The sequence below is a fragment of the Sorex araneus genome, chromosome X (genome assembly GCF_027595985.1).
Source record: "Sorex araneus isolate mSorAra2 chromosome X, mSorAra2.pri, whole genome shotgun sequence".
Lineage (NCBI taxonomy): Eukaryota > Metazoa > Chordata > Mammalia > Eulipotyphla > Soricidae > Sorex > Sorex araneus.
The window spans coordinates 107,988,759-108,002,965 of NC_073313.1; the positions used below are offsets into that span (position 1 = coordinate 107,988,759).

Sequence of the window (14,207 nt, forward strand, 5' to 3'; positions counted from 1 at the left end):
TGAAGGAAATCCAACATTCCGTCATAATTTTTACTAACAATACAAGGCTGAAAATTATCCCAGATCATTACCCACCTGAACACTTCAAAGTCACAAGTTGGGGGTGGTGGTGCTTGGAGAGATCCCAAGAAAACAACTAAATTATCACAACAGTTCTGTTACTGCTTTCTGACTCTGCCATGAGGCACGGAATATGACTTAAATGATACGAGTACATGCCTCAGGGCTGGAATGAGAGCACACTAGGTAGGGATTTGCCTTGCATGGAGCCAACCGGGGTTCGATTCCTAGCATCCCATATGGTCCACTGGGCACCTGAGCACTGCCAGGAGTAATTCCTGAGTGCAAAGCCAGGAGTAATCCCTGTTCATCGCATGGTGTGACCCAAAAGAGAAAAAAAAAGTACATGCCTCACATGTGCTAAGGCTTGAATTTATTGACACTGGCCCAGGCATCTCTGGGATTGGCCCCCACAACTGAAAACAAGGGATGGGGGGCAGAGGGGGAGAAATAACATTGATAATTGCCAACACTTAAAATATTCATATTGATTAAGATAGCAAAAAAAGCTGATTTCACCTGATCAACTACTTGTTACATCTCATTCTTTCTTTCCCACCCCCATGTTTTCACTTGTCCCTGGTCCTTTGGTCTAACTCTGAATTATATTCAAAGCCTCTCTGTCTTTCAATTCCCCCAGCAACGGGTATTTCATTAGGCTTTTGTTTTCTTAAATGCCTCTTTACATACAATAAACTAATTTCAGGTCCTCACCCATAATCCATCTGGGCTATTTTTAACTTTATACATGATCCAAATTTTATGATCCAACATGTCTTCTCCTTTCTCTCAAATTAGATACAGTTGGTAATAGGTGAAGAGGGGGAGGGAGAGGTTCTTACACTTGTGATCAAATTTCATAGCCATTCCAACAGAGCTGTTGAACAAACTTTTCCTGAGCACAAGAATAGCTAGGCACAGATCCAAGAAAAGAGGCAATGGTGGAAGCCAAAAAAACAGGTGAGCTGCAATCTTTCCACTCCTACACAAAACCTGGCCCTGGAGTGCGAGTCTCTACATATGCCAATAACTTCTTTCACTTCTTGATTTTGCAATGTGCCTATATTCACAAACTCTCTCCCTGGGGCATCTTCCTCACTTTTCCAATGCCAGTTTTCCTACTGTCCTCATAACCTTAAGTCTAGCTGGTCTCCTCTACCTCAAGACTCTTTTCATTCCAATTATAACTTACAGTATACAGGACCCTTCTGTAAAAACTGTCCTCTTACTAATACAAGAAACTATAATTAGATCAAATTATCTCTTCTCCACAATTCCCAGAGGGTTCCCAAGACAAAAGACTACATTCAATTTTCTTCAGGCTTTATGATCTTTAGACCAGAGCAAGGGGTGTGAGGAATGCTGAGTATGCAAGTTGCCAACCAAAGACAGCTGCTTGGGAATCCCCAAGTACCAAAGCAAAGGGTGTGGTGGTAACTGACAGGTCTGAGAACAACCAAATAAGACTTTAAGAATGACTAGCAATATAGACTCTTTGTCAATAATCTCTGTACCATTTCCATTTAAAAACTTCACTCAAAAGTTCTTTTCCAGAAGTCCCTTTCCTGACAGCAACTTTATTCCATGGCATTACCATACTTTTATGCAATAATTTTTCTGTCTGGAATTCACTTAACAATCAAGATACATTACTTAGTATTTTAATGTACTTATTTAAATTATTTTAAATATCTTTGATATTTGTGTCATATCTTGAATAAGTCTAACCACTGTGAGAAGAGAACTATTTCTCTGGTTTCCAGCAATGGAAGTCAGCATAATGCATATGCCAAAAACGGGGGTTTTGTTATTTTTCCCAGTGACATATAATTTCCACTCAGCTACTCAATGCTAATATTTTTAAGGTCAAGCAAGTTTGCAAATATGACACACTAAAAATTGTATGAAATACAACCATACTTAACAGAAAAGATACCACTGACAGTTGGACCAACCAAGCATAAAATGTTTCACTGCCCAACAAACTATTACACATTTTTCTTTGGGCTTCTTTTTGTTCTACTACATAAGCTTATGGCTCATTTTTTTTTGCTCTTAGCAACACTGGAAGTGCTCAACTCTAAGCATGTTTACTGTTGGAAATCTATGCTTCACACCTACACAACCACTGGATTCCCACACTGTGTCCAGTGTCCTGTGAGCAATCACCCAATTACTGATTGTGGAAAGGCAGCACACACATTGAAGGTCCATTCTTGGTAGATCATGGCTTTTACTGACGGTGTTCACTTAGCTTAATTGATTCAGAACACTATCAAAAAGACACATTATTACACAAGCACACACATCCCCTAAAAAAGACTATTTGAGAAAATTTAAATGTAAAAGCCTGGTCATTGTGTTGCTTTAAAATAGGCGAGCATGAGTGAGATGAAACAGAATAATGTCTATCAAAATAGGGAACTTTGATTAATCTCATTGCACAACTTTTCCAATTCTATGCATATTCATAAATTTTAGACATCATAGGCAAAAAGGTAAAATTGTCTCTAAGTTTAAAACATGGTTGAATGCAAAATTAAAATACATTGTAGTGAAGGTTTTAGTGTTTAAATGCAAAACCATTACAAAAGGACAACAATGTGAATGTTACTATGTTTCTAAGAAACACTTAGAAAAAAACAACTCATGCATGAGCTAACAGAGCATTTATCACTTTTTTCCTGTAGTGGTCTTTCTTTCCAGTGACTAAGAGATCCCAGTGGAGATCCCTTCTTGACTGCCACCCACCAACTGGGACCTGAATACAGCATAAAAAATTATGAGCTAGATTATCACTCCCTTGGACCATATGGGAAGAAAGTAAAATAAGCATTGAGCTTTTCTTTTTGTCTAAATATACCTTGCCCTACATACACCTTTATGTGCAGATACAAAAATAATTTTGTAATTTATATTTTTACATCCTTTCCTTTTGGTCCCTGGCAATTGTTACAGTAAATGACAACTAGGGGCATGCCTGCTTTCTATTCTATCCATAAGCTAGGATGCCAGACTGCCTTCCATGAAAATCAACATTGCTGAAAAACAACGCATCTGAGTCCTTCAAAACAGCTCAACAATTTTTCGGGCAATTTTTTGGTTATAAAAGTTAGACATTATAACAAGTATGATAACATGAATAAGAAAAACTGTAATGGCCCAGTAATTGCATCTGCAATAGACAGCGACTCTGTCTGGCTATTCTGGTCAGTCTTCACATTAAAAAAATACAGCAGAAATATAATAGCATGAGTTTAATAGCTGTTTTAATATCACTCAATCTGAGCTGCATTATAAAATTATCTATTTTTTCACTAACATGGGAAAGGATTTCTACTAGTCTGGTGAAAGTAGGGCCTACTCCACCTCTCTAATACAACCTATTCCTCCCAAGCTGGCTGGAGAACAGAAATTGGACTGTTGTGGCAAGGAAGACTTAACTGTTCAAACACCTGACTCGAGCAAGAGCCTCTCAAAATATCCAAGTCCAGAAATTTAAAAACATATTTTATTTGCCACAGTGAAGAACCACCACACCTACAGTGTTTAATAGTAGAGTATATTTGGTGTGGTATTATCTATAAAAAGTTAATGTAACATTAAATTCAAAAGTGGTAAGACAGTCAAAATTAAAAGTTCATAGACATGACACTCTTTGAATACAAAAACAGTTGAAGAACAATCCCAGTGCCTTAGCAAGATCCTTTTATATTTTTCTTAATGAAGGAAATTCTTAAAAGGCAACCCAGCAAGCATAAATGTAAGTAAAAGCTTTAAAAATCTTATCACATGTTCTTTAGTGAGCTAATCATCAGAGCAGTTTTTTTTTATGAGAACAGAAAATTACTGTTCTTATTGAAATCAATACAATTCACTTTAAGATACTATATTTATGCTATTTTTAACTCTTAACATGTGGCTTTAACACTTAACAATTTCGGACACCCCCAGAAGAAGTAAAATGTTTTGGTTTTAGGATTTCACACAGAGATATCCAAAGAGTCACCCCACTACCTCCATCTCAGACTCTTACAATCTTGTCAGCATTCAATTTTCCTGATGCTAAGAAAGAACATGATAAAGCAGACACAGAGGCAGACAGCTTTATACTGGAAACAGGCAGTGAAAACTGGCATTTCCTTAGAGTCAGTTCCAATTCAAGTCTTCACTACTTGCTGGCCTGGTATTTCTCAACGTGTGGTCCTGGGAACTGTAGTAGCAGCCTCACCAGGGAACTTGTTAGAAATGCAAATTCACAGCCCCACCCAAGACTGACTGATTCAGACACTCTGGGAATGGAGCCCAGCAATTTGTGTTTTAACAAGCACTACAGGAGATTATTATGATGCACTCTTAAGTTTGAGAACCACCCTGCCCTAACTCTTAATGTGCATAAGAATCACCTGAGGAGCTTGTTAAAATGCAGATTCTAATGTCGCAGGCTTGAGGTGGGGCCTGAGAGCCAACGTTCTGAACAAATTCCCAGGTGATGTTGTCCGCAGACAATACTGTTTTCCAACCTGTTGTTTAGCAAAATTACCTATGGTACTCATAAAATACAAGTTCCCAGACCTCGTGACCAAATTAAGATGAATCTCAGGAGAAATGTTCAGCTGAATATCACTAGTGATTGCCCACCTCCATCTGACCTATACCATAAAATCACCTGGGAATTTTTTAATAATCTGATGCCAGGAGCCCATAAAAGATCAATTAAATAAGAACCCTGGTTCTGTGACCCAGACATCCATATTTTAAATAAGTCCCAGGTGATTCAAATATGACACCAATGTTGAGAACAATTGCTCTGAATCTAACTGGCTCAAAACCTACTTTTACAATAAGTAGTTTCCAGCTTCCTGAGAACACAAATATAAATCTAGGATTTTATCTAAGACAAAATCTAAGATTTTGCGCCCCCCCACACACACTATACTTAAAACACTGTGGTTTACAAAAATTTGTTACAGGCATTCAATATTCCAACACCAACCTTACCATCACTGTCACCTTCCCTCCAACACTGCAATGTTCGCATCCACCCCACAGCCTATCCCCATAGCAAGCCCACAATAATGTATTTTGTATTGCTTATTACTAGAAAATGGCTTACAGAATGATCCAAAAATATTTCTGTAGTAGAAAATTTGTGAAAATTGTTGCATCTCACCGTGGGGACATTAAGTCCTTGTCTGGGACTTACTAAGCTGTTGCTGCAAGTTAAGCCTTCTGTGTTGACTGTTTCTTTGTTTTTTTCTTTTTGGGTCACACCTGACAATGCACAGGGGTTACTCCTGGCTCTGCACTCAGGAATTACTCCTGGCGGTGCTCAGGGGACCATATGGGATGCTGGGAATCAAACCCATGTTGGCGGAGTGCAAGGCAAATGCCCTACCCACTGTGCTATCGCTCCAGCCCCCTTCAGTGTTGTTTTTGTTAGTCAAGTTTGGAAGCCTCTGCATTACATTCCCATCCAATCTAATGTGCTACTACTGGGATGTCTGTGTTGTAGATTTTGGAGATGTCACACAGCCACAAATATGGCCACACGCTCCAGAAAATCCAGAATATTAAACTGTGTAGCATGGCAGTGGCTTTGGGATGTGGGAGCACCTGCTGGGGCTTTGGGTGGGGAGATTGCCCCAGAGTAAGACTTCTGATTTTGAAGAGTAAAATGCATCTGAAGTTATGTTTTTATCATGACCTTAAACTTAATTTCTGTGGACAAATGTACCTGTGTAACTGAGATCAAGAATTTAGTGCATTTCTAAATATCAACATAAATAATATCTGTCTTCTATTAAGCAAGTTTACACCATCCTCCCAAGCTCTAGCAACCTTTGCTACCTCTCTGGGATGAAGCAAGTACTCCAAGAAACAGCAGCAGAAAAGAAAGTGATGGATTTGCATCCATATAGCTCGTTCATGTACTGGCATCTCTCCAGTCTCAAACCTGAAACAGACAACTAAGAATTTAATAATCTTTCGAAGTGAAAGGGAAACTGATGAATGTAGAACATCTAAACCTACAAAGGCAGACTTCACCAGTTACAGACAGTTTGACAGAAAGGTCCTGGAAAGTAATAACAGTGTGCACTTGTATACATGAGAATCTGAACTTGTCAATAACAACATCTTATGGTGGACAGAGAAAACCTGAAACACCAATACTCATGACAAGACATTAGTAGCGCTGAGGAGAAAAGAGAAATGTCTATTTATGTCTTATATTCCCCCAGAAAAATGTCACGCCAGTTAGTACCCAATGCTATTAAATATATGTGACAAGACTAGAGCGAGTACAGGAGCTAAGGCATTTGCCTTATATGCAGCAGACCCTGGTTCAATCCCCATTATCACATATGTTCCCCTGAGCACCAGCAGGTGTGGCCCAATACTGCCCTAAATATTGTATGGGCTGGGGAGTGGGGGGTGATGATGAGGAAGACTGGGAAATATACAAGCTGGAGAGACAGTATAAGGGGTAAAGATCTTGCATCCACGTGCTCAATCATGCTGAATGATAATGCTTTGATCCCTGGTACCACGTATGGAGCCCCACATATGGTCACTCAGGAGCCAGGAGTAAGCCCTGATGACTACTGGGTGTGATCTCAAAACAAAAAATAATTAATAATAATAATTGTCATTGAAAGAAAAATATGTGATGGTACTAAGGGCCTGTCAAATTATTAGTTACTTCACTCCCAAAAGTAAACACCACTTAGAAGAAATGTTTCTGATTTTTCATAGTACACCTCAAAATTTGACTCCTCTTACCACATAAATCAACTTTTCACTCTTCCCTTTGTCAAACTCAATGTCTCTAAGTTAGTTGTTTTATAGAATACAGGATGCACCAAGGCCTGCTAAATGATAATACTTATTATTCTTCTACCATAGTGGCAACATAATTCACAGTTCTCAAAAGTGTCTCTTATCTGTTCGAGTCTGCAAAAAATATCCAATGGAAGGGGTATTAGAAGAGAAATAACACCTAAACAAGAGTGCAAAGCAGCCCTACTAAATGGCATTTCCATAAGCAGTTTTGTGTAGGAACTGGTCAAGCTCACTTTCTTTTTAAAATTCTTGTTATTCAGTTAACCCAAACTCACTTTAAAATGTGTGAAACTAGCACCTTCTGAAAGTGTATTCTTATATGCTTTGGAGCAATGGAGCGTGAATTCTAAAACAGTGTTTGCCAAACTCATAACTAAACAGGAATGGATTTTTTCAGTCCTATGACTTTGCAGGGTCAACCTATGTGTCACTCCAGGACTGGCTTTAACACATTACAGACATTCAAGAGAATGTATTTTGCCAGTAGCAAATAAGTGACTTAACATAATAATTATTTCATAGATATTTTTTACATGACAGCGTTTCCAAAATGAATTTTACGTGTAAACCAAGAAACAAAATTGGCTGAAGTACAGGTGCAGGTTTAAGATTTAAATTTCTATAACAAAACCGCAAAATATATAATGATATTTAAGTTGGGAATGTCTGTTCTTGCATTTCTCATGAACCAATGCCCAAAGATGAACCAAGTCTGAAAGAAATGCAGACCACAGAAGTCAAACAAAATTTAATACATTTCAAGCAGCAAGACCAAAGAAAACAAAAGCTTACAATTTCCAGGACATTTTATTTTAGGTCCCATTTTTACATCATAATTGAATATTTTGGATCTAGGTGGAATTCCCTAATCTCACAAAATGAAAAGCATTATAAAAAGTACATCAATTCAGATATTTATGATATGGGGGGACAAGGGGCTCTTGTTTTAGCTAGAGAAAGGGTAGACGCTTTTCAGTGTAAGTTGCAGTGACATTTTTATTTTTTCTTGTTGATGCTAAATACTCATCACAGAAAAAAAAAAACAATAGCCCTCTTTGTCATTCTTCCCTTCCTTGGGCTTGCTTTACATTCCATGTAGCCTTTAACTCAAAAAAAAGTCAGTTTACACTCAGTTTACACATTAAAAAAAAAAACCCAGATGTCCCATCTCCCACACATCCAAATAGCCAGGGATTAGAACGAACCTGGCTTTTAGCCACCACAGCGTTATTTTAAACAACTTAAAGCACACGCTGGGAGGCTCAAAATCCTTAAAAGCACCAAAACCTCAATGGAAACCAAACACTCCGTGCCGGGACTGTTGAACTTAGGTCTCAGTCACTGAGCTGAAAGCAGATGTTTGTAAAAAGTCCGCGGGACACACATACAGGCATAGTGGCCCCAGAAACAGTGGCCCGAAGGCGACGGGGACAGTTCTGTCTGAATGGGCTAGTACCCAGAGCGGACCTGGGAATGAAGTCTGGCGGGGCGGGGCGGGGCGGCCGGCGAGGGGGTCACTGCAAGTGGGAAAGCACTCGCAGGGGCGCTTCCCTCGAAACGCTGGTGAATGGCCCGGCTCGGATCCGAACGGGCAGAGACAGACGGGGACAGGGGGGGTTTCAAAGCGCAGCTCCGTCCCCGGGCACACGGCGCGCGCGGGGCTCGGGAGCCGAGTTCCATCACTCCCCCAAGTTGGCGAGTTGCTCTCTGGCACCGCGCGAGGGGCTAGGGACGCTCCGGGCGCGGGCTCCGCGCGCTGCCCACCCCCGCGGGGTCAAGGCAAGGCAGGTGAAGAGGGCTTAGGGTGGCTTAGATCGCCAGCATCCCCCCTGCCGCCGCCGCCCCGCGCCGCCGCCGCTCCGCGCCCCTCCCTCCCCGGAGTCCGTCCGGGCGCCCGAGGGCGGGGAAGCGCCCCGCGAGCAGGAAAAGGTCCCAAGTCCCCCGAAGTTAGCGCAAAGCCCCGGCGGCCGCCTCCGGGGGCTCCGGGCGCCGGCCCGCGCGGCCGCAGCGGGCTCCCGAGTGCGGGCTGGGGGCGAGGGGCGCCGGGGGGCGGCCCCGCGGGGCTGCTCGGGGCGGGATCGCGGGGCGGCGGCGCGAGGGGCGCCGCGGCGGGCGGGGAGGCGGTTGCAGACTTTGCCTCAACTCCGAGCCCCATCCCGAGCGCGGGGGAGCGCGAGGGCGGCGGGGGCCCGCGGTACTCACTAGGGCTCGTTGGTGAAGCGGGGGGTCCGGGGCTGCTGGTACCCATACAGGTGACAGTAGAGCACATCGAAGCAAAAGCAGCACATCTCGGCGGACACCACCATCTTCCGGGCGCCGGGCGCCGAGGACGAGGCGGCGGACAAGCCGGCGGGCGAGGAGGCGGCGGCGGCCGGCGGCGCAGAAAGTAGGCTGCCCACTCCGCAGCTCGCGGGGGGCGCCAGGGAAATCCCCCCGCCGCCGCCGCCGCCGCCGCAGCCCTGGGGGGGAGCGAGGGGACAGCCGCTGCCGCCGCCTCCTCCAGTCAGCCCGCCCAGCCCGTTGAGCCGCGTCCCGGCGCCTCCTAGCCCCAACTCCCCGGCCCGGCACTGGCTCTCGCCGCTGCAGTGGGAGGAGGCGGAGGCGCCGCCACCGCCACCCGAGCCGGAGGGGGGCGAGCTGGACAGTTTCTGCTTCTTCACCCCGCAGCAACCCGCCGCCATCTTGGAACAGTCTCCCCCACGCAGCGCTTCCGACCCATAAGTGAGGCGAGCTGGCGGCGGGGGCGAGCACGCTGCGGCCCGGCCGCCGGGGGCGCGCCAGGGGCTCAACGGCCGCGCGCGCGCTCGCTTTCCCAAACGGGCCGCCCGGCCACGCGGCGGACTCGCGCGCGCGCGCCGCCGCCACACACTCTACCCGCCGCCGCCGCCGGCCCCGCGCCCGTCCCGCCCGGCGAGCGCCTCCCGCACCCCGCGATCTCCATCCCCGCGGCCCCGCACAGGCGGGAGGCGGGGCGCTTGGGAGAAAGACGGAAAGGAGGACTTGGGGGAAAAGTGGGGAGTGTGAGCCGAGGGGGGGTCCGGGCTACTCCTGAAGAAGAAGCGGCGGGGGCAGAAGACACTTTTGAAGTTTCCGTCCCGGTTGCGGTGCACAGCTGGACGAGGTCCGGCGCCGCTCGGGGCGTTGGTGCCACTTGAGCGGAGCTTGGGGGTGGGACCCTGCGCTCCGCCGCCCACCTCACGCGCCGCTTTTCCCAAAACGCCTGGGGGGTGAGCAAGCAGGTGGTCAGAACTCCAACCCGAGACCTCCCCGGGAAAGGGGGCTCCTGCAGTCTTTCCCACGCGCGACCCCTTCCCACCAGGGGAATGGTCACGGAGGCGGGGCATCTAGATTTGTAGGAGAGTGGTACAAGTCAAGCATTTGTCGATAGAGAAATCATCCATTTAGTTTCCGAGAACGTTTTGGCCATCCCCACGTTCAGACGTGCCCCTCAATGTAAGTAGCTTGACAGTCAAGTAGGTGAAAGCAGTCGTCGGGGGAAATGGCCACAGCTGTGGCTTCCATATCAAGCGAAGCGCATGCATGCCAGGGATTCGAAGATGCTGGGAAAAGCAATTCGCTTACCGACAAATAACCCAAGCCTCACTGAATCTCCATATCTTCTCCTAGGTCCCCTCAACCCTCCCTTTGAGCCCCTAAAACTTTTACAAGCAAAAACATCAAGTCCCAATCAACCCCCCACCGATTCAATTGAAGATGTAAAAGAAGTGTAAGTGTAAATTACACTCCGACAGTGCAGGCCAGGCGGCGCTGGTTAAGGAGCAAAACAATTAGTGCTGTATCTGTAGTCAGCACAGATCTCACAAGTAAAAGGAGTAGGTTAGGGTACTTGGTCATAGGAGGAAAGTTTTTTTTTTTTTTTTTTTGGTTTTTGGATCACACCCGGCATTGCACAGGGGTACTCCTGGCTCTGCACTTAGCGGTGCTGGGGGACCAAATGAGATGCTGGGAATCAAACCCGGGTCGGCCGCGTGCAAGGCAAAGGCCCTACCCACTGTGCTATCACCCCAGCCCCAATGCCAAAGATTTTTGTCAGGCATTTAATTCAGTTTGGGACTTCCTTTTTACAATTTCTCCATCAACGAATGTTTGGCTGAATGAGAGGCGGATGATTGAGTCAGTCTGGGTACCTAAAACAGCAAGCAACCAAATGTTAAAACTCATGGGAATGAACCTGATAGAAACAAAGTATTAGTCACTTTGCTTCCACAATCATGAAGCAACATCTACCCACAATCAGATACCTGCATATTTGCAAAATTTGGAGGATTGATTTCTTCATCTTTGAGTTAATTGGCTGGGTTCTCGATATGGATGGGGCTAGGGCCAGAGAAGTAGTAGAGGGTAGGGAACTTGCCTTGCACCTGTCCAACTGGAGTTGGATCCTGGCACCATACATGGTCCTCCATGCCCCACCAGGGGTAACCCATGAGCAGAGTCAGGGGTAAGCCATGAGCACAGAAAAGTGTAGCCAAAACTAACAAGAAGGAAGGCAGGGAGGAAGGAAGGAAGGAAGGAAGGAAGGAAGGAAGGAAGGAAGGAAGGAAGGAAGGAAGGAAGGAAGGAAGGAAGGAAGGAAGGAAGGAAGGAAGGAAGGAAGGAAGGAAGGGAGGGAGGGAGGGAGAGAAAAAAATCATTGGTGCTATCCATGTCAAGTTATGGGGGAAAGTTTTATTCACTCAATAAATATGGAACTTCTGTGCAATACTTTGTGCACAACACTTTACCTATGTGAAAATTGCAGGAATTGCATTTTCCACTCTCAATGTTTATGAATGACAACCTATCAGTATGTATATAATTAGATAAAGAGCTACTATTGTGCAATTTGGAAGTCTCAGATTATCGCATCACTGTATCACTGTCATCCCATTGTTTGTCCATTTACTCAAGTGGGCACCAATAATGTCTCTATTACACTCAGTCCTGAGATTTTAGCAACCTCTCCTTACTCATCTTTCCCAACGATTGGAGGCTCTTTCAGGGTCAAGGGAATGAGACCTATCATTACTGTCTTTGGCATATTGAATATGCCATGGGTAGTTTGCCAGGCTCTGCCATGTGGGTGGGATACTCTCTGTAGCTTGCCAGGCTCTTCTAGAGGTATGTATATATCTATTACTGTATTTAGGGTATGAATATGCCACGGGGAGCTTGCCAGGCTCTCCCAAGCAGGCAATAGACTCTCGGTAGCTTGTCAGATTCTCCAAGAGGCAGAACTACGCTATTAGATGTTGTGTGGCCGCATTGTGGTCATGCACTTCCAGGAGCTTGGTTTTATAGTCTCTGGATGTTGGCTGTTGATGGGATTACACGGCGCCAGGTTCAGTCTCTGGGTGTGACTGTCTAGCTACTGGAAAATGGGGGATCTGGGTGGAAGAGGCCCAGTCCTGATCAGAGCAGCCTTGGAGATCTTGGCCCCGGGTCCCGCACACCTGGGTTCCTCCACCGGCTCCCCCATGCATGAGGCTTGTCCAAATGTGTGGAGAATGGCCCTGAGCATGGCCATGCCAGGGTTCCGGAGGTCCTTAACTGTCAAGGCTCTACTCTGTGAGGGGACCGAAATGCAACCCGTCCCCTCCCAGGGGCCCTGGTGAAGACAGCCATGAAGATTATCCCATAAAAATTGAAAATAATGTACTATCCATTTGATCTCCACAGTAACCCTCTCTCAGAGATTGTTCACTTATAGATGAGGACATTGAACCTTAGAAGTAATTTGTACAACCTCAGTCACATACCTAGAAAGTTACAAAGTCGGCAAAATTTGAATGCAAGCAGATCTTGTTACAAAAAAATCAGGACATTGTGTCTCTTAATTTTAATATATGATTGAAAGGTTAGTGATGGATAAAGACAATGACATTTTACTATAGGAGACAGCACACAGGTTTAAATGAAACAACTTACTTTTTGTGAAGAGATCAAGATATACTGAAATTTGTTACCAAGAGAAGAGGAAGAATCTCCTTTAAAAGAGATTTAATATTGGGCAGGTGAGATAGTTCAGCATGTAAGGCATTTGCCATGCATGCGACTGACCCATGTTCAATCCCCAGCACCCAATATGGTCCCCTTACCAGCACCACCAGGAATAATGCCTGAGCAAAGAGCAAGTAGTGAGCAAGTCCTGAGCACCACTAGGTGTGGCCCAAACCCCCAAAATTAATTAATTGAGATTTAATAAAATACATCAACATTCTAGGATAGAGGCAACCTAAAAGCAAAAAAAAATGGGTTAACTGGTTTGTGATATGTGATCTCATCCTCTAAAACTTCTCCCACTTGAGGCGAATAACATTTCACATTCAACTACTCGTGGTGTAAAAAAGAATGCATTCATCTTTTGGCCTACATTGGCAAAGAGAAGGGTTTATTTTTAAAAATGCTCCACAACTGTTAGGTTATATTGCTTTGTTGTTTTTTTGTGCTCTCTCATTTATACAACTTATTAATTTGTTTGAAACCAGGTCAAATGCAATACTAGGCAATAGGCATAAATTTACTAACCACTCCACTAAGAAGTATTCACTTTTAGAGTAGAAAACCTGTGCCATAAATGACATCACATAACAGTTTAGCACAGGAAGCAAAGTAGGATACCATGGATGGCTGCTTCTGCAAGGGGAATTTAGGAAAGCAGAATGTAATCTCCCAATTTAGAATTTGGCCAGTAGACAAGTGTCTAACGCCCCTACTCTTGTGAAAATAGCAAAGAATCTTTAATAAGCACCAGTAGACATGTCCTTAGTTCTGCATTTCATTTAAAAGACAAAGCACTATCGTGACTCTCATACCAGACTGAGGGACTAAAGCAATGGGAAACCCTAACGCAAGGAAATCCCAGCTGAATTATAAAAATAGCTGTTCCACCCATGGATTTCAAGTCCAATTCCAAACCCAAGAAGCATAAAGGAAATAGACAAACCCAAACACAGTCATCATAGAAAATACATGAGTACCTGACAACCGAAGGTTGCTTACCCAAGTATACTGTTTCATTGGCTGGCTAAAAGCGGGGAGAAATACTCTAATCCTTTTTACTGTGTTCACTTCTTCTTAGTTTGGCTCATCTCCTATACTAAACTTCAGCTTCAAGATGCTTTGCAAATCTCCTGGCAATTACTGACGGTGGTGGCAATGCCTTCTTTTAGCCTTTGAGGAAATGCTTTTCCTGGCCTTGGTTTCTTGCAAAGTCACCAGCATATAAATAAACATTTTATTCAAACATACATGAAATCAACAAATCCAATTCTATGGAAATGGTTTTTTTCACTTTTTGTTTG

At 44.6% G+C, this 14,207-nt stretch overlaps 1 protein-coding gene across 1 annotated transcript in view; it reads right to left on the reverse strand.

Moving 5' to 3' along the window:
• The window catches only part of AMMECR1 (AMMECR nuclear protein 1), a 130,242-nt gene extending 120,648 nt beyond the window's left edge, over window positions 1–9,594 (reverse strand). Inside the window, exon 1 of the mRNA XM_055119727.1 lies at window positions 9,106–9,594. Coding sequence (XP_054975702.1) covers window positions 9,106–9,584 — 479 coding nt within the window. The 5' untranslated portion in view covers window positions 9,585–9,594. The remainder of the gene's footprint in view (window positions 1–9,105) is intronic.
• Window positions 9,595–14,207: the final 4,613 nt, after the last annotated feature.